Source organism: Myotis daubentonii, chromosome 16 (assembly GCF_963259705.1).
Source record: "Myotis daubentonii chromosome 16, mMyoDau2.1, whole genome shotgun sequence".
Taxonomy (NCBI): Eukaryota; Metazoa; Chordata; class Mammalia; order Chiroptera; family Vespertilionidae; genus Myotis; species Myotis daubentonii.
Window position 1 is genome coordinate 37,665,349 of NC_081855.1, and position 22,442 is coordinate 37,687,790.

At 42.1% G+C, this 22,442-nt stretch overlaps 1 protein-coding gene across 2 annotated transcripts; it reads left to right on the forward strand.

Annotated features, from left to right (window-relative positions):
- The first annotated feature begins 3,653 nt into the window (after positions 1–3,653).
- METTL2A (methyltransferase 2A, tRNA N3-cytidine) lies at positions 3,654–15,154 on the forward strand. Of its 2 annotated transcripts, XM_059669883.1 has the most exons (9): positions 3,654–3,787; positions 3,967–4,058; positions 5,663–6,021; positions 7,779–7,828; positions 8,152–8,212; positions 9,260–9,399; positions 11,380–11,486; positions 13,131–13,196; positions 13,864–15,154. In XM_059669883.1, the coding sequence occupies exons 1-9, from the start codon at positions 3,693–3,695 to the stop codon at positions 14,019–14,021; spliced, it is 1,128 nt and encodes a 375-aa protein (XP_059525866.1). In that variant the 5' UTR covers positions 3,654–3,692; the 3' UTR covers positions 14,022–15,154. The 2 variants fall into 2 exon arrangements, with proteins under 2 accessions (XP_059525866.1, XP_059525867.1); XM_059669884.1 differs by lacking the exon at positions 3,967–4,058 and having other exon boundaries at positions 3,672–3,787.
- The last annotated feature ends 7,288 nt before the right edge of the window (positions 15,155–22,442 follow it).

The following is a 22,442-nucleotide window of genomic DNA, read 5'->3' on the forward strand; positions in this document are numbered from 1 at the left end:
GTTGCCCTTTAATACACTGAATAAAGCAGCACATAATAACTATATTATAAGTTGGGGGTTGTGATTATTTTGTGGAAAACGTATATAAAACTTACTATTTTAATCATGTTTAAGTGTATATCACCCATTACACTTTTTCCATTATAGGAAAAGGAAAAAAATAAATAATAGAAAAAGGAAAGGACATGTTCCATATTGATGGTGCCAATGGCTTATAATGTAAAATTATAACATTCCAGGAAAAAGTAATAAAGAGAATGAAGGTAGCAAACTGTTTAATAAAATAGCCTTGAAGTAATTTTGTGTTACCTTGAATATTCAAAACCATCTAAATATACTTGCCATTATTCATAATATTATATTGGGAAAAATAACTAACTTTATAGATAAATGGCCATGTTTTCTAACAAAAAAAGATTTATAGTTTGATAAGAGTTGTTTATTCTTGTATGGCTGCGAGTGTAACAGACAATCTAAGAGATTTAATTTGGATGCCAAAATATTAGAATTCTTGGGATACTTCCTTGGACCAAGGGGATAATAAAATAATATTTTAAGTAGATCTGTCCTGGAAAATAAAAAATGTCCAGTAATATATTTATATTAAATTGCCACATACTGTTGGTGACAGTATAAACTAGCATCTATCTGATGGAATACAGTATAGCAATGGGTACTCAGCCATTCATTCGCCAATTATTTATTGAGTTGCATACTATGTATGCTGGACCCTGGATCCAGGATCTGGATATATAACAGTAAACAAACAGATAAAATGCCCTGACCTCACAGAGCTTAGTAATGGAGCTAATTATAACCATTGACTCAGTACTTCCAGTTCTAGAAATTATTACTAAAGAAATAACCATGAATGTACAAAATGATTTTGTTATAAGGATGTTTATCATGTTGAATTTTTAGGTAAGAAACTTAAAGAAGTCTAACTGTCCAATAAATCATGATACAACTATATAAAACAGTACCAGGATAATTAAAATGATGTTGTAAAAGAGTATTTCAAACAAAAGAATGATATCCACACGCTATTATTAAGTTTAAAAGCAGGTTACAATTGCTAAGAAGCATGAGAGAACTTTATGGGTTAGTTATAAAACTTAATTATGATGGTGGTTGCACAAATACAGATTTTTACAAAAACTCATTGAACCATACACGTGAAGTGGATGAATTTAATTGTATGTAAATTATACCTCTATGAAGCTGTAAAAAAAAAAATGTGGGGCACGGAGCAATTTGTTCTGAAAGTAACTTAAAAGTTATTTCTACAAATAAATTAGAAAAAGAAAGGAAGGCTATAAACCAAAATGTTTAATGGGTTAAATGAAGGATGAGATGGGATTTTTTCTTTTGTCTTACCTATGCCCTCTAAATGTTCTATAATAAATACATATTTATGTTGCAATAAGTAAAAACAAAACAGAAAATCTATTTTAAAATTAAAGTTTAAAACCAGCCTTTTTAATTATCTAGGGCTGCTGCAAGTGCTGTCCAGGTTCTATGAAACCTTAAAAGCACATTATGACAGCAAGGTGCTTTCCCCAAGCCCTTCTGTTCCAGAGCACATACTTACACCAACCAAAATTTCCACTGATTGAAACTGAAAGAAGAGCATGAAACAGTTAACTACCTCTGCCCCGGGTTGACACCCAAGGCAATAATCCAAACTGGAGCTCTTAACCTTTACATCCTTTGAACCCATGCCACCCACTGAGCTAGTAGAGTTCTCACTACTCACCAGCAGAGGGACCCTTAGCTCCTCTGTAACATAGGGTGGTATGAAGTCTGGTAATGATAGAGGACTCAGCCATGTCTTCCAAATTTTTTTCGGAAGAAAATATTTAAGTGCTTCAAAAGATGAAGAAAAATTAGTTGTAGAGGTCAAAGATAATTGTATGAAAGTTAAGTATTAGAATACTTTAAAATATTTCATGGGGTGTGGGTGTGGGTGGAAGAGTACAAGGAGGATAAAAGGTGATGGGGGGAAAATAAAATAAAATAATTAAAATTTAAAAAAACACACACATATCATCAATAGGGCCCAACTTGTTTGACATTTTAAATGACTCCAATTATTGAAACTAACATAAGTAACTGAAAAGTCAGCTCTCTGCAAGAAATTACGAAGTGAGGCAATTGAGCCCTAATAGCTTTTGGTGTAGGGAGAGAAAAAAAAGTCTGTAGATGAGAGAACAAGATGCCAAGAATAAGCATAAACCAACCATCATATCTGCAAACAGCTAGCCTTGAGAAAAGATAGAAATCCTTGTATTTATTTGGAAAGGAGGTTTTGTTCAAATTGTTTCAAAAGACTATGACAATGCAAGAGTCTTTTGTCTTCAAATAAAGTACAAGTTCTTTACTATCTTATCTTTTTTATTCACTCGTGTATTTTTCTTGATGATTAGAGAGAGTCTGGGGATTGTTCCCATTTCTTTGGTGGGCGAGGTATAGAAGAATCTCATTGCTTCCCTTAGGTTTTTTTTTTTCTTTTTAAATATATTTTTATTGATTTCAGAGAGGAAGGAAGAGGAAGAGAAACATCAATGATGAGACTCATTCATTGGCTGCCTCCTGCACGCCCCCTACTGGGGATCAAGGCAACCCAGGCATGTACCCTTGACGAGAATTGAACCAGGGACCCTGAAGTCCGCAGGCCAATGCTCTATCCACTGAGCCAAACCGGCTAGGGCTCCCCTTAGTTTTGACTATGGGAAGAATCTGCAGTGGAGACAATGATCACTGGTTACCCGTGTGCTAAGTCTAGTACTGCTCTCCTCAAGTCACTAATCCTTCTCTTCTCCCAAATGATAGTCATCCCTCTTCTGGAAATCTTCTCAACTAGCTTTATCTTCTATTGACAGCCTACTTTCTTCTAGGCCCTTGTGAGAATCGGTGTGTAGTAATTATCCAAATAGAAATGTAAGGCTGAGATGTACTCATGTCACAAAACTATATCTGTGCATGATCTGGACCAGGGGTGGGCAAACTTTTTGACTCGAGGGCCACAATGGGTTCTTAAACTGTACCGGAGGGCCGGAACAAAAGCATGGATGGAGTGTTTGTGTGAACTAATATAAATTCAAAGTAAACATCATTACATAAAAGGGTACGGTCTTTTTTTTTTATTATTATTCATTTCAAACGGGCCGGATCTGGCCCACGGGCCGTAGTTTCCCCACGGCTGATTCTGGACTGTGCAAAATAAGCTTGGATATGGATAATTCAAACAGGTTATAAAAAAAAAAACTTTAAAGTTCTCCTCGGTTATTTATTTCCTATACTTCCCCCATCCCCGCCCCCAAATTGTATATGGATATTTCATAGCTTTTCGCACTATGAAAAGCTGATTCTAGAGGCTGGAAAATTGCCCTATTTCCTCCCTCTGCGAGCTACCTTCCTCAATTCCTTTGGCCGATCGGCTCTACCGTGGAATTGCCTTCCAACTTGCGCGCAACGGGGACCTTTTGGACCCCAGCATCGGAAGGGGGCTCCAGTGGAACGTCTCCCGCCCTCTCGCCACCAAGCGAGTCCACCAGAGGCCACCCAGACCCCGGCCACCCGGCTCGCCCCGCCCCCTCTTTTCCCGCCCGGACCCCGCGCCTCCGGAAGGGGGCGTGGCCCGCAGGAAGTTCTCGCGTGACGGAGCGGCAGGTATTTCCGGCTCCGGTATCATGGCAGACTCCAGCCCGGAGTCCGGCACGAAGAGGCCGCAGTTCGGGAGCCGGTTGCTGAGCGATCCGGCGCGGGTCTTCCACCACAATGCCTGGTAACCGCCCCGCCCCGCGTGCGGCCGGCGGCCCGCCCTCCGCCCCTCGCCCTGGGCGCCCCGCCGAGCCCCTGGCCGCAGCCGCGGGTCCCGCTGCCTTCCAGGCGCTCTGCTCCCCGGGGAGGGGCCTGTCCGCAGCTGGGACGCGAGGCCCCTGAGCGGCTGTTTGATTCTCCCAGGGACAATGTGGAGTGGTCGGCAGAGCAGGCCGCGGCGGCGCAGAGGAAAGTCCAGGAGAACAGCACCCAGCGGGTTTGCCCGGAGAAGCAAGGTGCGCCCCGGGGTCTCAGTGGATCCCACCGCCCAGCGACCTGCTGGACGCGCCCTCCGGGAGGCCAGACACCCGAGGTTGCCGAGAGCCTTTTGTTCAGCTGGGCTCGGGGGTAGAACAGGAGATGTGCAAGGATGGAAATGGGGTACCCCGGTCAAGTCATGTTAGGGCGTAGAGGGTGTTTTGTTTTTTGGGGGGGAAGAGGGTTGATACTATTTTCTAGTGCTTACGTTTTTAATTATGTTGACTAGACCCGTATTAATATGGCTGGCCTCTGGCAATCGCCACGATTGTTTTAGAGGATGTATTTTCCGCATGATTACACTTTGCCTGAGGAAATGTTACCACTGAAGCTATCAAGCGGTTGGGTTCTAAATGTTGGAAGAGGGGACTAATGACTGGTGAATTGTGTGTCTTTTCTTTGTGTACTGGCTGTGAGGCTTTGGGGCCCCTGCCAGGGAAAGAGGGGTGAGACGGAATGGAGAGAAGTCTGGCCAAAGAAAAAGAGACTGCTTCCGGAGAGGGGGATGATTTCACTGCAAAATATTCCTAGACGCTAAAACTCTATGTTGGGCCTGTGTCCTAAGAGATGATTGAAGGTAGGGCTAGCAGTTGGAGAGTAGCTCCCACTGAAAGAGTTCTGTGCAACAATTAGAAGATCCCAGTTACAAAATATTTACCTTGCATAGTTCGACAGAGCAAGTTAAAGGTGCAAGAGAATTTGAAAATCATGTGATCCAATAACCTCTTTTTACAATTAAAGAAACTTGGACCCCAGGACATGAAGTGCCTTACCCAGAGGTAAGCAGTTGGTAGTAGCAATGGTGGAACTAAAACCCGACTTCTTAGATTTTATTCTTCTACTACACTAGTCAAGGTCCTGTATTGGCAACGAGCAGAAAACTGAAATCTAGAGCACCCTTGATCACCTTCAACAAAGCTTGATCACCTCCAAGCTTTCTTTTAAACAGTCCACTCTTCTTTAGTATGTATATCCTGTCTTCTGTCGTCAAAACTCTTACTCGGCTGAAGACATTTTTTCCGTGTCAACATTCTCTGTTCTCCTCTTACCTTCTTTCCATTTTTAGTATCCACACTCTTCTTTACCACAGTCAAAGGAACATATTTAAAGAAGAGCTGCCTGTATCAAAACCATTGAGTTCACATGGGGAACAAACGGAAGAACCTGGGATATTTAGCTTGTAAAAGAAGATCTAGAGGGGAAATGACTGCCCTCAAGCACGAAAGAGTTGTTTTGTATGGTCCTGAGAAATGGTGGGACCTTTTGGCCAGAAGTTATTAGACAGATTTTTTTTTGAACATTAGAATTTTCTGATAGCTAAGAGCCGTCCAAAGATGTGGGAGAAGAATTGATAGGTAGTAAGTGCCTAGGCAGAAGTTGGACTCCATAGAAGGGCAAGGTATGGAGGGAATTCACGTATGATAGGTCTAGCACTAAATGATCTCCATCTCTGAGACTATGGCTCTCATTGAGGATACTTTCAGTATAAAATGACATTTGATGAAGCAAGGTGACAATTGACAGTAGATACAAATAAAATGTTGAGAAATGGTTCTTAAAATCTTTTCTTAAACATTTACAGTTGATTATGAGACTAATGCCCACAAATATTGGAATGACTTCTACAAAATCCATGAAAATGGATTTTTCAAGGACAGGCATTGGCTTTTCACTGAATTCCCAGAGCTGGCACCTATTCAGAACCAAAATCACTTGATGGATTTGCTCTCAGAGAATAAGAGGAGCGAAGTGCCTGAATGTGGGAGCAATGCGGATGGACCTGGTTTAATAACAGAAGAACAGCACAAGTGCTCTTCAAACAGCCTTAGGCATAAAACACAGACTCTTCCTGTGGAAGAGAAGGTAACTCAGAAACTCAGTCACTTGGAAATCTCTGCTGATGAGTTTCCTGGATCCTCAGCCACCTACCGAATACTCGAGGTAACCGTTCTTTATTGTCTTGGTAGTAGGTTAGAAAAGTTGTAATGTTGTGCACATGGTCAGCATAGAGAGGCTGACCACAAAGTGACATCTGTCTGCAGAAGACTTGACCCTTATGTTGGCCAGGAATCACCTCCATTAAAAAAAAATTTTTTCCCCCCATTGATTTCAGGGAAAGGAAGGTAGAGGGAGAGAGAGATAGAAACACCGATGAGAGAGAAACATCCATGGGCTGCCTCCTACGTGCCCCCTACTGGGGATCAAGCCCACAACCAGGGCATGTGTCCTGACTGGGAATTGAACCAACAACCTCCTGGTACATGGGCTGATGCTCAACCACTGAGCCACACTGGTCAGGCTCACCTCCATTTTTTAACTGAAATGCCGTAAATGTAGACCAAGATATTTGGTGGTTGTGGCAAACACAGATAGATCACCCGAGGTACTACCTGGGACATCATATTGCATCTGAAAGTTGTAGGTTGTATTGCACCTGCCATCTGGAAGAGTCCCAGGTCCCAAGGCAACTTCTATTAATGGTGTTGCAGAGGCCAGGGTAGACCTGGAAAAGTGTCTAGATCGGTGCTGTAATGTAAATTCACAAATGATGACTACCTACTCCACTGGAAGCTGGTTAGCCTTGAGATTGAGTCCTGTGGCATGTCCTTGTACCTCTTACCCTCCCCAAGCAGAATGGGGCTTCTGGCTCTCTCTCTCTCTCCCTCCCTCCTTCCCTCATAGTTTTTTGAAGATGTGTTGAAATGGTTTATGTAAAATAGTTAAGAATAGTGTCTGGCACATAGTAAGCCCTTAGTAAATGGTCACTGTTTTTATTATTGCCACACCCAGTACTGTATTTAAGGACATTGTAATCATGGTTCCCTTTTCATTAAATTTTCCCAGTCTATTAGAAATGTTTTTCTGTGATATAGTAGAGCTCAATATGAAAATAATTCATCTACAGGACCATTCACTAGGATTCAAAAAGTAAAAGCAGCTCTGACCGGTTTGGCTCAGAGTGTCGGCCTGCGGACTCAAGGGTCCCAGGTTCAGTTCCGGTCAATGGCATGTACCTGGGTTGCGGGCGCATCCCCAGTGGGGAGTGTGCAGGAGGCAGCTGATCGATGTTTCTCTCTCATCGATGTTTCTAGCTCTCTCTCTCCTTTCCTCTCTGTAAATATCAATAAAATATATTTAAAAAGAAACAAAAAAAAAGTAAAAGCAACCCTGTTAACAATAAATGAATTTTTTTTTAAAAGTAAAAGCAACCCGTACCTTTTTTTCTAGACACTTCGGCTAATAAAAGCCCATGCTGCCCTGACCGGTTTGGCTCAGTGGATAGAGCGTCGGCCTGCGGACTGAAGGGTCCCGGGTTTGATTCCGGTCAAGGGCATGTACCTTGGTTGCGGGCACATCCCCAGTAGAGGGTGTGCAGGAGGCAGCTGATCATTTCTCTCTCATCGATGTTTCTAACTCTCTATCCCTCCCCCTTCCTCTCTGTAAAAAATTAATAAAATATATATATATATATGTATATATATATATATATATATATATTTTTTTTTTTTTTTTAAAAAAGCCCATGCTACTTCTGTATGTGTTCCTGAGGTCAAGGTAAGGGAATGTCATAGGTACTGTTTAGCTCTGGTCACTACATCATCCCTAACACAAGTGGGCAAGATTATCTATTGTTGATTATTTATCTAGCTTCTGTAATTTGGAAAGTTCTGTGATTAATAATTCATTTCTGTCTGCAGGTTGGTTGTGGTGTGGGAAACACAGTCTTTCCAATTTTACAAACCAACAAGTAAGTATGTTGTAAAGTTTATGACAGCAAATAGGAGGAAAGTGAGGGGTTGTTTATCAAAAGTTTTACACCAAATATAACTGGTTATTGGGAGCCATAGGTTACAGGAGATTTGCATTTCTACATTATCCAGTTATAGATTGTTTTGACTTAATCTGATTTATATGTTAACCTTTGTCATCAAGGAAATCAGTGAGATTTAAACCTTTTACATTGTTAATATGTGGTACTTTTATAGTTTAACCCTGTTACTCAGGAAAGAGGATAGACATAATCCAGTTTGTAATGTAATTCTTCTGCTGTTTTTTTTCTGCCCATTTCAGTGACCCAAGACTCTTTGTTTACTGTTGTGATTTTTCTTCCACAGCTATACAACTGGTCAAGGTAAGTGCAGTGGCTCCTTTCAGTAATTTCCACTGATTAAAGGGGAAGGGTCTTCTAAAAATCATGGTTTATAGCTATTTCCTTACTGTACTGTGGTCTAAAAGTCAAAGATTTACTGAAATAGCCTGGAGGAGAGGAAAGGGTCAAACAAATACAGTCTGCCACTTGCCAGCTGTGTAACTTTGGGCAGCTCTTATGACCTCTCCTAACTTATTTTTTAAGGATTGAAATGAGATGATTGTTCAGCCAAAGTTCTTTGTGTTACAAGTCGCAGAAACATGTAGACAAACTCAACCAGTACAGTGGAATGTCATAGAACCCAAGAGCATCAAGTGTAGCCAGGACTGAAACTCAGCCCTGAAGCGGTGTCCGATATCAAGGCAAGTTGGCTGGCCAGTGAGACGTTGCCGCCCCTTCCATCACTACACCTCCCTCGAGTTCATAGTGTCCTATCTCTCATTGCCCAGTGCTCACTTACCTTTTTCAAATTAGTTTTCTCTTTGCAGACTAGCTTTCTGTAGTAGGTTTTCCCTGGTTTTGCACATGGCCCCGACATGCTTGCCCCTCCCAGTTCCTTACGAGTCCACCCTGTTCAGGTATTCTCAGAACCTCACCAGAATGACTGTACCCAAGACTCTGGTCTTGGTTAACCCAGCCTAGCTGGTAATCTCTTTTGCTAGCCGGTTTGGCTCAGTGGATAGAGCATTGGCCTGTGGACTGAAGGGTCCCAGGCTCGATTCTGATCAAGGGCACATACCTCGGTTGTAGGCTTGATCCCCAACCGGGAGGCAACCGATCGATATGTCTCTTTCACATTGCTGTTTCTCTCTGTGTGTCTCCCCCCTTCCCTCCCACTCAAAAAATCAATGGAAAAATATCTTCGAGTGAGGATTAACAACAACAAAAAAAGGAATGTGTGCCTTAATGATTAGAGCTCTATTCCTCAGAGGGAAGTAACTGCAGTTACACTTAAAGCAAGATTAGTTTACCTTGAGGCTCTGTGAACATTTTCTAACCCATGTGTTGTCTCTCTCCAATTATCTGCAGACAAATTCAGCATATGATGCAGCAAGGTGTTTTGCCTTTGTTCATGATTTGTGTGATGAAGATCAGAGTTACCCGATTCCCAGGGATAGTCTTGATATTATCATCCTCATATTTGTTCTTTCAGCGATTGTTCCAGACAAGTAAGTAGTGTAAAAAAAGCAAAGCTTTAGTTATGGACCTTGATATCACAGTTGGGCCCTAAATAAAAAAAAATGTTCTGACAGACAGAAAGAAGCCTCTCCATCTGAAGTGATAGAAGCATCTCAACTGTTTTCCTGAATTTGTCTTGAAGTCCAAGTTTTGTTTCAGCCTCTAAAACTGCTTATTGACTTCATTGGTGGATTCTTCTTTTCATTTTTATGGTATAATATCCCCAAAGAATGGTGGGGGGGGACATCTTTAATGGGTATTTGGAGAAATTTCATATTGATAATCTCATAGCATGCTGTTTCAACATCTCATTATTGGCCTTTTCAAATGAACCAAGGCTTTTTTTCCCCCCTCTCTCTTTTTTTTATTGATTTTAAAGAGAGGGGAAAGGAGAGAGAAAGAAACGTTGCTTTATTCCACTTAGTAATACACTCATTGGTTGCTTCTTGGATGTGCCCTGACCGGGGATTGAACCCACAACCTTGGCATATTGGGATGTTGTGTTAACTAACTGAGCTACCCAGTCAGGGCATAAACCAAGCTTATTAACAGCACAGAATGTACAGTGAAGCCTAACTCAGCTATTCTCGGATACTTGAGTTCTGTGGAAAACAAGTATAGTAGAATTTCATAAAATCAACTTAGGTAAAAGACAATTGCTGTACCCTAAAAGATACCGTTAAAGCCTCGACATAGACATCTTGTCTTCCTAGTAAAATACCGTCTCAAGGAAGCAGTGTTGTTTGGAGACCCGGGGGAGTGATTAATTTTCTCCAGCCCGTGTTTCCTCTAGAATAGCATTGAGTCATCTGACCTGACAGGGATATTGTGAGTGTGCAGTAAAAGTAGATACAGAACAGCTTAAAGTGCCTGGCATGGCTCAAAACATTAGTAACTGCAGAAGTTTAAATGCTACACCTTTAAAAAACTTACATGGACTGAAATGCAGCATTAAAGTTAAAAATAAGTTATTCAGTAGTTAAATAAACTTTCAGATGGTTTTTTGTAAGTTTGTGGTGTTTATACTTCTGAAGTTAGAAAAGCAGAATCCTGTACCACGCCTCCATATGAAAAGTGCAGTAGGAAATATGAAGCACTTTGCTCAGTTATCATTTGCATACTGACTGTCACCATGTAAATTGTAAGTTCTTGAGGTTCAGTCTTTACTTAACAAATGGAAAGCTCTGCATTCAAGCAGCTTGAGCCTAGAGGGGAAAGGACGATGAGTTCACTAGAGTCCCATAGCAGGTGGCGGGAGCACAGGGCAGGGATGGCTTCCTCAGGAGGCAATCCCAGGAGGAGAAGGAAGTGAGCCAGGCAGTGTGTCACTTTTCCTCTGGTGGAGCCCTAAGACAGAAGGAGGTTATCCTCAGTTATTAGCAGGCCCCAGAAGGCACATCAGAAGTTTGGATGTGTGCTCCCGTTCTAACTAAAGCAAGGGTTAGGAAGTCCACGGTCTTTTTATTTTTTTTATTTATTTTTTTTAAAATATATTTTATTGATTTTTTACAGACAGGAAGGGAGAGGGATAGAGAGAGAAACATCGATGAGAGAGAAACATCGATCAGCTGCCTCCTGCACACTCCCTAATGGGGACGTGCCTGCAACCAAGGTACATGCCCTTGACCGGAATCGAACCTGGGACCCCCTCAGTCCCCAAGCCGACGCTCAATCCACTGAGCCAAACTGGTTAGGGCAGCCACGGTCTTTTTAGAATATGCCCAACCTGGTTGAGTGTCCACTTATGAACTACGAGGTCACGGTTCCATTCCCTGTCAGGGCACATGCCCGGGTTGTGGGCTCCATCCCCAGTAGGGGGCGTGCAGGAAGCAGCCTATTGATGATTCTCTTTCATCAATGATGTTTCTATCCCTCCTTTACTCTCTGAAATTTATAAAAAATATTTTTAGAAAAAAGAAAGGGAACCTTATCCTTAAAGAGGCCTGATCTTCATTCCCTGTACCCCACAGGATGCAGAAGGCTATCACTAGGCTGAGCCGGCTTTTGAAGCCTGGAGGGATGATGCTTCTGCGAGACTATGGCCGCCATGACATGGCTCAACTTCGGTTTAAAAAAGGTATTTTGCTACTATAATCAAAACAATAGTTTTGCCATCAGAATAGACATACAAGTCAGTGGTACAGAATAGACACTAGAATTATAGCCTCATATGTAAAACCACTTCGTACATGACAAGGATGGTCTGTTTTTGAAGGCTTGTATAATCTAGGTATTAGGGAGGTCTTTTTAACCAAGGCAGCTACTTTTAAAAGAGTTATTTTTAGAAAAAGACATTTGATTACATAAACAATTTTAAATGTGATGGCAAATGATGTCATTAAAAAGTTAAAAGACAAGTCTTTTTGGTGCATAAAACAGATAAAGACTTAATATCTGTGCTCTTCAAGGGACTCTTGGCAAATCGATAAGGAAAAGATCAGTGACCCACCCAAAAAGCAGGGAAGGAATATTTTAGAGTTGGTTCACAGAAGAACATATTCAAATGGCCAAAAACAAAACTTCAAGGGAATAAAAGAAACAATGAGATACCAGTTCTTAAACCTATTACTGGCCGGTTCAAAGAGATGTTTCTCCACTACTGGTAAAACAAATTGTTATGGCCTTTTATTTATTTATTTTATTGATTTCAGAAAGGAAGGGAAAGAGAGAGAGATGGAAATGTCAATGATAAGAGAGAGTCATTGATCGGCTGCCTCCTGCACACCTCCTACTGGGGTTCGAGCCTGAAACCCTGGCATGTGCCCTGCCGGACCGGCAATCCAGGCAATGACCTCCTGGTTCATCGGTCGATGATCAACCACTGAGCCACACTGGCCACTCTGTTATGGCCTTTTAAAAAGCTACCCTATATTATCTATTCAATCCAACAGTCCTTTTGGGAATTTTTCAAGAACCAGCCATAATATATACATGAGCAATATCTTGGAAACAAAGTGAGTGCCTCTATAGGGGCATGCTGCCTGTCTTGGGAAGAGGTGTTCCATTTTATTTCCAAGTGAGAAGAGCAGTGCACAGATGAGTATTTCAGATTTGAGCCCACATGTAACAGTAGCTGGGGAGAGAGACGTAGGTAAGTAAAGCAAGTAAGATTATGTTGACATTCAAAAGGTGAAGGATTACACACCAGGGTGTTAAATTGATATACAGTCGAGAGTTAGCAGCAGAAGGGAGAGCATGTCTAACATAAAAAGAGTATGTGTTATATATATGAATATGTGTGTAGACACATGGAGAGACATGCAAAATGACACTCACCAAAATGGTATTGGTGGCTTAGACTTAATGGTATCCTTAAATTTAGCGATATTGTTTGATATTTATTTATTTTATTTTTCTTCCCTCCTCACTCCCCCCTCCCCCTTTTTTTTTTTTAACAAAGAGTGGATGGTATTTATTTAATCGGGGAAAAGGCGAAAACACAACCTGTTTTAGCAGGAAACAGAACTGTAGAACCAGGGAGCTGAGAGTCACATGTATAAGTTACTTAGCCTGCAGTTTGATTATTCCCTTTGGCTGTTCTTCTCCAAAGCACCATTCCTTTGTAGAAGAAAAATTGCAGATCCCTGCAAAGTACCAAGTATAAGCAAGGAAGAATTCTGTTCTCTGCCCAGGAAGATGATCTGTGGTGTGCATTTGATTGACAATGAAATTTAAGGAAGTGCTTTAACGTTTCTCTGATTTTTGCCACATTGCTCTGCAGGTCAGTGTCTATCTGAAAATTTCTATGTGAGAGGTGATGGCACCAGAGTTTACTTCTTCACACAAGGTATGGAAACAACACTCATCTTTATGTCAGTACTTCCAAAGTATATTAAGTGTTCCTCGGTGGACTTCCAGAAGTAGGGTCATCTGGCCTTCCTACCTTTTACAACCTTTTCCTATCCTTTCCCGTCCCTCACAGCCAACCTGAACTGCTCACTGTTCTCCAGATAGGCTCAGCTCGTACGTCTTCAGTCCTCCGCCTTGTTCTTCTGCTATCTGCCCTTCCTCTCTGTCACATTGTTCAAAACGGGGAAATTAGCCCATTTTGCAAGACTCCAGGGCAGCTGTTTCACCCTCTAATCTGGGTTGTGCCTGAGATGCACCTTAGTTAGGGGAACTCACCATTCACTGGGTTCCAGATATCACTCTGAGCTGCTCGCCCCTGCTGCTCGCCCAGCTGCAGTTTCCTTCTCCACCAGTGCCTTAAGAACACTCCATTGCTGGGACCTTTGTCAGATCACATATTTTTCTGAGCCCCTGGTTAAAGTGATAGAATCTCTCTTCTTAAAAACAAACAAAAAAAGGACTTTCACAGACATATAGGTAAATCTTTACATGTAATTTTAAGGTATTCATAGAGCCCTTCTTGAAAACTCCTCCCTATCAGCTGACTCTTAGAGAAGCTCTCCCTTCAGGTTCCATAATACATAAACATCTATTTTCCAAACTAGATGAACTGGACACACTTTTCACGACTGCTGGACTGGAAAAGGTTCAGAACCTGGTGGATCGCCGATTGCAAGTGAACCGAGGGAAACAGCTGACAATGTACCGAGTTTGGATTCAGTGCAAATATCGCAAACCTCTTCTGGCCAACACTGGCTCCTGACGGGATGGGGGCTCCTTGGCTTTTTAACAGAATATTCACAACTGGTGTCTTGTTGATGTTGGACAGTGCAAGGAATCAAACAAACTTGAGCCTTCGACCTAGGAAATAGTTACTTTTATCAAGATTCAAACAATCACGCTTTCTATTTGTGAAGCCCTTTAATGTATACTTTCCTCCAGCTTGTTTTTACTTTGAGATCTCAAAAAATCTTTCTTGCCATTTTATAGTATCTTAATAACCGAAGTATTCATGGAAATTGGGAATTTTAAAGGCATCAAGAAATTATTTCCATATGCAAGTATCATGTATGATAAAGTACCATTTGACTGTATGTTTCATTAAGTTATTTGAAATGCAAATACCTGGTCCCAAGGTGTTTTAAGCACTTTTCCCTTCTCTAAGTAACCTGTGTCCAAAAATTAAAAGGATCTTCATTTTTAGCAAAATTGCGTTATTTTTTATTGTGTCCTTAAATGTTTGACACAAAAGGAATTGAGAGAACTTTTAGCCACTTCACTTCTGAATGTGATTGTCATCAGTGTTACCTTTTTTTATGTTCTGCTTATTTTCAGTTATTATTTTTACATGTTTTTCTCTTGTGGTCTATAAGTTATATGATGTTATATTTTTTTAAAATATGTTTTTATTGATTTCAAAGAGAGGGAGGGAGAGGGAGGGAGAGAGATAGAAATATCAATGATGAGAGAGAATCATCAGCTGCTTCCTGCATGCTTCCTACTGTGAATTGAGCCCACAACCTGGGCATGTGACCCCACCAGGAGTCGAACCGTGATCTCCTGGTTCATAGGTTGATGCTCAACCACTAAGCAACACCAGGTTGCAATACCAATACCTTTGGTATTCCTTTTTTTTTTTTTCTTTTATCCTCACCCTAGGATATTTTTCCATTAATATTTAGAGAGAGTGGAAGGAAGGGAGGGAGGGTGAGGCACACACACATGGATTGGTTGCCTCCTGAATGCATCCTGGATCAAACCTGCAACCCAGATAAAGTGCCCAAACCCGCAACCCCTCTGTGCTCCAGCCAACACTCTAACCACTGAGAACACTGGCCAGGGCATTATATATTCTTAATTTTACCAAATAAAAAATGTCAATTCCTCATTCCTACATTTTGGAGTTTCAAATTAAACTTAGATATTTTCATACTTGTTTTATTTTATATGTGAAAAGACAAGCAATTTTTAAAATAATTCCAAACTTACAGAAAAGTATAGTACCAAGAATGTTACAAGAGTCACTCTTTTCCTGAATCACTATTAAGAGGATGTAATTCCTGTTGTAAGACATTCTCCTATATCACCAAGTAAGTCTATTAGAAGTAGAAGTTGACATGGAAACACTGTTACCCACAGATAACCAAGTTTTCCCAATGGTCCCAATATGGCCTTTATCACTTCATTTTTTAAAAACCCACTTTGTTGCACTTGGTAGTCATGTCTCAGCCTCCTTCAAGCTTGTTTTCATAACCTTGACATTTGAAGATTACAGGCTATTTTGCAGACTGCCCCACAAATTGGATTTGTTGATACTTCATGATTTGGTTCAAGTTCTACCTTTTTGGCAGGAATATCAGGTAATGCCGTGCTGCTCCCATTCCTTCCTATTAGGATACATGCTTTTTAATTACTCCATTGGTGATACTAACCTTGATTATTTAATTGAGGTGGTGTCTGTGGGGATTCTCCACGAAAAATTACCAGTAAATACTTTGTAGGGGAGTGTTTTGAGACTACAAATACCCATTCCTCACCAAACTTTATCCCCTGGTTTCAGCATCTTGCTGTTTCTTGCCTGATTACTGCTCTATGATGGTGGTCACATAGTGTTTTCTGACCCCGTTACTCCTATCTATTGGTTGGTGTCTATAAGGAAGACTTTATTTTCTCATCCTTTTATTTAATATGGACTCATGGGTTTCTTTTTTATTCAATGATTGTATACTATCGTACTATCATATTTTTTTAAATATATGTTTTATTGATTTCAGAGAGGAAGGGAGAGGAAGAGAGATAAAGCATCACTAATGAGAGAGAATCATTGAATGGCTGCCTCTTGCATGCCCCCACTGGGGATCCAGCCAGCAAACCCAGGCATGTGCCCTGACCAAGAATCGAACCGTGACCTCCTGGTTCATAGGTTGATACTCAACCACTGAGCCACGCCGGCCGGGCCACTATAATATTTTAATGTTCATATTGTCCTAGATTCGGCCAGCAGGAGCTCCTTCAAGTGCTTCTGTAACCTTTTGATGTGTCCCAGTCATTCTTTGAGCACTTCAAGCACAAGTTGTTCTAGGCTCATCTTGGACTTTTTCTGCCCCAGTCTGAATCAGCCATTTCCCCCAAGGAGTTATGTTTCTCTAGTGGAGAAAGGTATTTAGAAACCAAGCTAAGTGTGCTCATTGCTATTGTGGTGTTCCTGTTCCCAGGCCACCTAAGTGGGTGGAGCTGAGGGATATATGCATGTACCTATACATATACTCACATCTATGTTTCTGTACTTCAATATATTGAAAACCATCAGTTCAGATCAATACCTTCGATTTCAATCCAACACCAGACTTTATTCTAGTTTTGATTCTCCCTCTCTGTACTTGCAATTCCCTTTTCCAATAATTCCAAACTCCCATGATCCACATTGTATTGGACCAATCATTCTTTTGCCACTGCCCACACATAAATGCCCACACCTCTCTAGGGCTCTGATTCCCAACTCCAAGCCACTGTTGCCACCACTTACACAGACACCCTCCTCACCCTGCCCTGGGTCCTGTGCTCCCAGAGGCCACCACCTCTCTGCCCCTGTGCTAACATCTACCTTGGTTGGCTTCACCTGATGAATGTAAAAAAATGTGGAAGGGAGCTCCCATCTTTTCGTTGCAAGGAATGTATTTAAAAGGAAAAGACTAAATCACTGGGATGGTATTTCATTTATCTTTTGTAATGAAGAACAGATGCACTAACTCATGGTCCACTGAAGACCCTCTAAAGCAGCGGTTCTCAACCTGTGGGTCGCGACCCCTTTGGGTTTGAACGACCCTTTCACAGGGGTCGCCTAAGACCTTTGGAAAACACATAATTACATATTGTTTTTGTGATTCATCACTATGTTTTATGTTCAATTTTTAACAATGACAATACATCCTGCATGTCAGATATTTACATTATGATTCATACAGTAGCAAAATTACAGTTATGAAGTAGCAACGAAAATAATTTTATGGTTGGGGGTCACCACAACATGAGGAACTGTATTAAAGGGTCTCGGCATTAGGAAGGTTGAGAACCACTGCTCTAAAGCATTTCAAAGCTACAGGAACAGTTTTGGGGTTTTTAAGATTTTTAAATTGATTTTTAGAGAGAGAAACCTATGCAAGAGCAGAGCTCGGCCGGCGTGGCTCAGTGGTTGAGCGTCAACCTACGAACCGGAGATCACAATTCAGTTCCGGTCAGGGCACATGCCTGGGTTGCGGACTTGATCCCAGTGTGGGGAATGTAGGAGGCAGCCAGTTGATGATTCTCTCTCATCACTGATGTTTCTATCTCTCTCTCAGTCCCTCTTCGAAATCAATAAAAATATATATTTTTTAAATGTGAGAGCAAAACATTATCTGCTGCCTCTTGCACACCTTCTACTGGGAATTAAGACCGCAACCTGGGCATGTACCCTAAACTGGAATTGAACTGGCAACCTTTTGGTGCACACGATGACACCTGACCCACTGAGCCACACTGGCCAGAGCAATAGAAACAGTTTTTCTTTGTTTATTTAATTGTTTTAATATATTTTTATTGATTTCAAAGAGGAATGGAGAGGAAGAAAGAGATAGAAACATCAATGATGAGACAAAATCATCGATTGGCTGCCTCCTGCATGCCCCCTACTGGGGATCGAGCCCGCAACCTGGTCATGTGCCCTGACAGGGAATCAACCATGATCTCCTGGTTCATAGGTCAACACTCAACCACTGAGCAGCCTGGCCGGGCAATAAGAATAGTTTTTATTCCATCTTCCTGGCATCTGACTTAGCCTTCGGCTTAGGTAAAACAGATGAGCCTTTTTCTGACCATGGTCCCTTTTCTTCTCTGCCGTATGCTAAGCTCCCTGACTTTATGTCAGGCCAACTTGAACTCCCTAAGGGACTTTGCATAATTTTTCAGCCATGGAATTGCTAATGATGAACAGTGGACAATTAAACATGGTCAGAGTAGATTAAAGTATGACCTTAGTGCCACTCAAACAGACTGGACTACCAGGCTGACTCCGAACGGCTTCTTTGGATATTTTTAATGCAAAATAAAATTGCACTGTTGGCTGGGAAGGTAGCTCCACGTGTGAAACTGCTCAGGAAGCTGTGTGGTTTAGATTCAAGTCTAATAGAGAAGTGTTTCTGAAACTGACTGATCTTCCTAAGTAGTGTTAATTTGGCTGAGGAGATCAAGTTCAATGTTGTTTGAAAAATGAGAGAGAATTTAATTTTAAACAGGTGCATTGTAGCCATTGGAGTGGATCCATGTTCCTGAAGGTGGTGTTCAGGGTCAGGGTGTAACATGATCACCCAGAGAGCATGGGTCTTTACACCACGAAAGTGATTCGTCTCCGATTTTTTGTACTTTAATTTGACCCGGGCCTCTGCTAATGCCGTCAAACTTATGCTTTGTAATGGGTCTGCTACCTGCCTTCATGTAAGTTCATACTCTCTTGGGCTCTGATTGGAAAATTAGGGCCTTGGAACCTTAGTAGGAAAGGCAAGTCTAATGGACTAAGACGTCCTATTTTCCTCTATTTGATTCCTCTCTTTGCTTAAAGATGTTACTTTAGTAATAGTGGGGAATTCTATCTGTAGCTTACAAGATGAGCTCAGGACAAACAGCTTCTTTCACTCTTCACAAAGGCCCGTTCTTCAGTTTGTGGCTGCAGCTGCTATTTTCAGAGCCTGGCTGCATCAATGCATAACAGATTTCTGTATGTGTCTTAATTTTGTGTGCAGGTTATGATTTGAGAGGTGGAAGAAGTCCTGGCGGTGAATTTTGCTAGTAAAAACACAGAAATGGTAGATCACAGCCACCTCACTTTATTTCAATGAATTTCTAGGTTCGAGATTGGACATTGTCTCTAGACCAGTGGTTCTCAGCCTTCCTAAAGCCGCGACCCTTTAATACAGTTCCTTATGTTGTGGTCACCCCCAATTTCATCGTTACAAATTGAACATGATTAAAGCATAGTGATTAATCACAAAAACTATGTAATTATATATGTGTTTTCCGATGGTCTTAGGCGACCCCTGTGAAAGGGTCGTTCGACCTCCAAAGGGGTCGTGACCCACAGGCTGAGAACCGCTGCTCTAGACTATAGTTAGTGGACTGCACTGTGTGACCAAGTTATACGACAGGTAGGCACAATCAGATCCTATGCTCCAGTGGGGGACCCTAAGATACAATAGCCAGAAGTCTTGACCAAAAGCTCAAGGTTGGCATTTTCTTCCTGAGATGAGCCCCAAATTGCATTGATTCATTCCCCATCTTTCTTTCTCTGGGTTTGGATTTTTTCATAAAATCTTAAAATATCCTTAGAGTCATATTTTAAACATTAATCAGCAATAACATGTTAGAAAAACACCTCCAAGGGGATGAGCAGGACTGGAGGAAGCCCTGACGTACCCTGTACCCTGCCCTCAGTAAGCGCCCCCCCACACACACACACCCTCCTCATCCTTGCTTCCCATTACTCTGTATATTGTGTGATTAAGGCTGACACTCAGTGGAGCTCGCTAAATGATGAGCTCCTTGGGGGAACTCTGTATTCTGAACACTTAGCACAGCACTTGGCCCTTGGTTGGGGCTCATGAATGAGGACTGCCCTGCTCAGTACCCTCCCACCTCTTGAGACAACCACTGACACATGGTTTGCATTTAATTTCAGAAGACCACAGAGTACAGGGTTCTGGTTGCAAGAATCAGCAACTCAATCTGACTTAAATGAGAAAACACAAAGTAGGAGACAGGGTCTTGTGGACCCCCAGGGCAGAAATGTAGACAGGCCTCAGGACAACCCTGGGAAGTGTGTACTCACCCTGCTACCCAAGGCTCTCTAAGGACCTTCTCTCTGCTCCTCAGGCCAATTGCAGAAGTGACCATAACTTAGCTCTGAAGGCCCAGAGTTCTTCCCTGCTGATACCCTTGACCAGTGTCTCCACTATCCCTCAGTCATATTACATCATGTGGCTTTATCTTCCTCATGACATGTAGCACTGTTCTGATTGTCTGCCTCCTGCCTCTAGACTATAAGATCTTTGGGGTCAGGGACTTGGTTTACTTTGTGCACAATTGTATACTCCGTACTTACAATGGTGTCTGGCACATAGTAGGTGCTCAATAAATATTTGCTGGGTGGGTGAGTGCATAGAATGTCACCTAGAAGCTTGGTCTGTAGACAGCATCAGGCGTCAAAGTGAGGAAAAGTCAAATTCTGTCATCGAATCCAGTGAAAAATAGTAGGGCCGGAGCTGATAGCCCAGGGTCTTTGGACAGAAGGTGACCTCAAAATGTTTCCCAGAAACCAGGCATACCTGGGAAATAATAGGGTGAGGTCCAGCAAGAGAGCAAGGCTACACAGCTCCCTGCAGCAGGAGGCCCGATCAGGATGGTTGAAAGACGCAGAAATAATACTAGGAAAGCCCACTGGCCTGGACCCCATCATAAAGAGAGACTGCAAAGGAATGAACGAGCTGATCTTTGAATCTTTAAATGCCACCAATACTCAGAAAATTCCCAAATACATTGCAAGCTAAGGTCTCACTTAACTCTTGAACTAGTTTATCTAAATACTTCCTGGATAATTCTCTCCCCTGAAAGCCCTTGAGTACCTCAAACTCAGTCTGTCCAAAGCAGCTCCTAAGAGCACAGACTGGAGTTGAAATCCTGGAGTTGCCATTTCATTTGTTCTCTGTGTCATCTTGGCCCAGTTAATAAATTCCTCTGGTTTTCAGTTTCCTTAACTATGAATCGGATATAAACAGTAATAATAATCCTTCAGCCCTAGTGGGCCCCATCACACAACCCTAATTCCTTGCAGAAAATCACATCAAATGCCAACCTCTCTGGGCAACTCTACATTTACAAGACTCATTTGTGTAAGACACACTTTGTCATATGTTGTGTATTTAGCAAATGGATCAATGGTATGTCCCTTGGCAATTTTTGCCTGGAGAGAATAAAGACATGTTATTGAGTGAGTCTTGATAAGGTTGTAACAGAAAACACTAATCTCCATTTCTTCTCGGGGGACTCGAGCAGTGAGGAGGGAGGTTTCCAGTGCCTTCAGTCAGGGTCAGCTTCTCCATTGGGGTGCAGTGCCTGGGGCCCACACTGTCTTTAGGGACCCTGGAAAATGTTTTCATGTTAAGTTATTTTAAATCCAGAACAAAAATGAATATGATAGTAATGAATATGTGATAATGAAGGCAGCCTAGATTGTTTGTTTTTATATCAACAAGATTATAAAATATATAAAAAGAGGAGAGAAAAAGATTCTAAATATAAAAGTATTTTAATGGAGGAAAGAGCCCATGAAAGCATAAGTGCCCAGGCCCCATGAAAGTCACAATGTGGCCAGGCCCTCAATGGGCATTGGCCTTCCAGACAGAAGGGCAGAGCTGATGGAGGTAGATGTGGGCGAATGCTTCACTCCAGCTCTCCTCTGCCCAAGTCACGCTGTCTCAGGGACACATATGTGTGGGAAGAATGGTGTGTGAAGTCTTTAGCATTTCTATATGCATGAGGGGCAATCTGTGGGAGAAATATCAGTAGGTAAGGAGTTTGGCACGGTGACATTTGGGGCACTGAGGAATGAAATCCAGCCTTTTAACATTGTTCTAATGGAAATACTTTCTATGTATATGTTTCTTGCTATGACTGCATTTTCCTGGAGCACAGAAGGACGGGACTTCTTGGGGAGGCTGTCACAGAGCAGGTAACCCCGCGGCAGGGTCTTGGAGGACGAAGGGTTTTTCCAGGTGGATGAAATGGGGTGAGGTGTCTGGCGAAAGGGATGGAATTTCACACAAAAAGCCATTTACCAGAAGAGCAGCCAGTGGGCAGGATCGTGGCTGTTTCAGAAGGATGGTGCATGGGGCAGCTCTCTGAGTGTCTCGTGAGAAGCGGAGAAACTGAAAAAGAACAAGAGAATCATGGCAGGGACATTTAAGTCACCCCTGACAGCAATGCAGATGGAGAGAGAGTCACAGGGGATGAGGGGGCGGGGTGTGTGTGTGTGTGTGTGTGGCGGCGGCCAGCGCGGGGAGGTCACTGAGCGGAAAGTTCCACCAGTTGCAAAAGGCCGATGAACCAATGCTGTGCAAGCGGGACAGGAAGGGGCCACAGGGACCCACACCGTGGA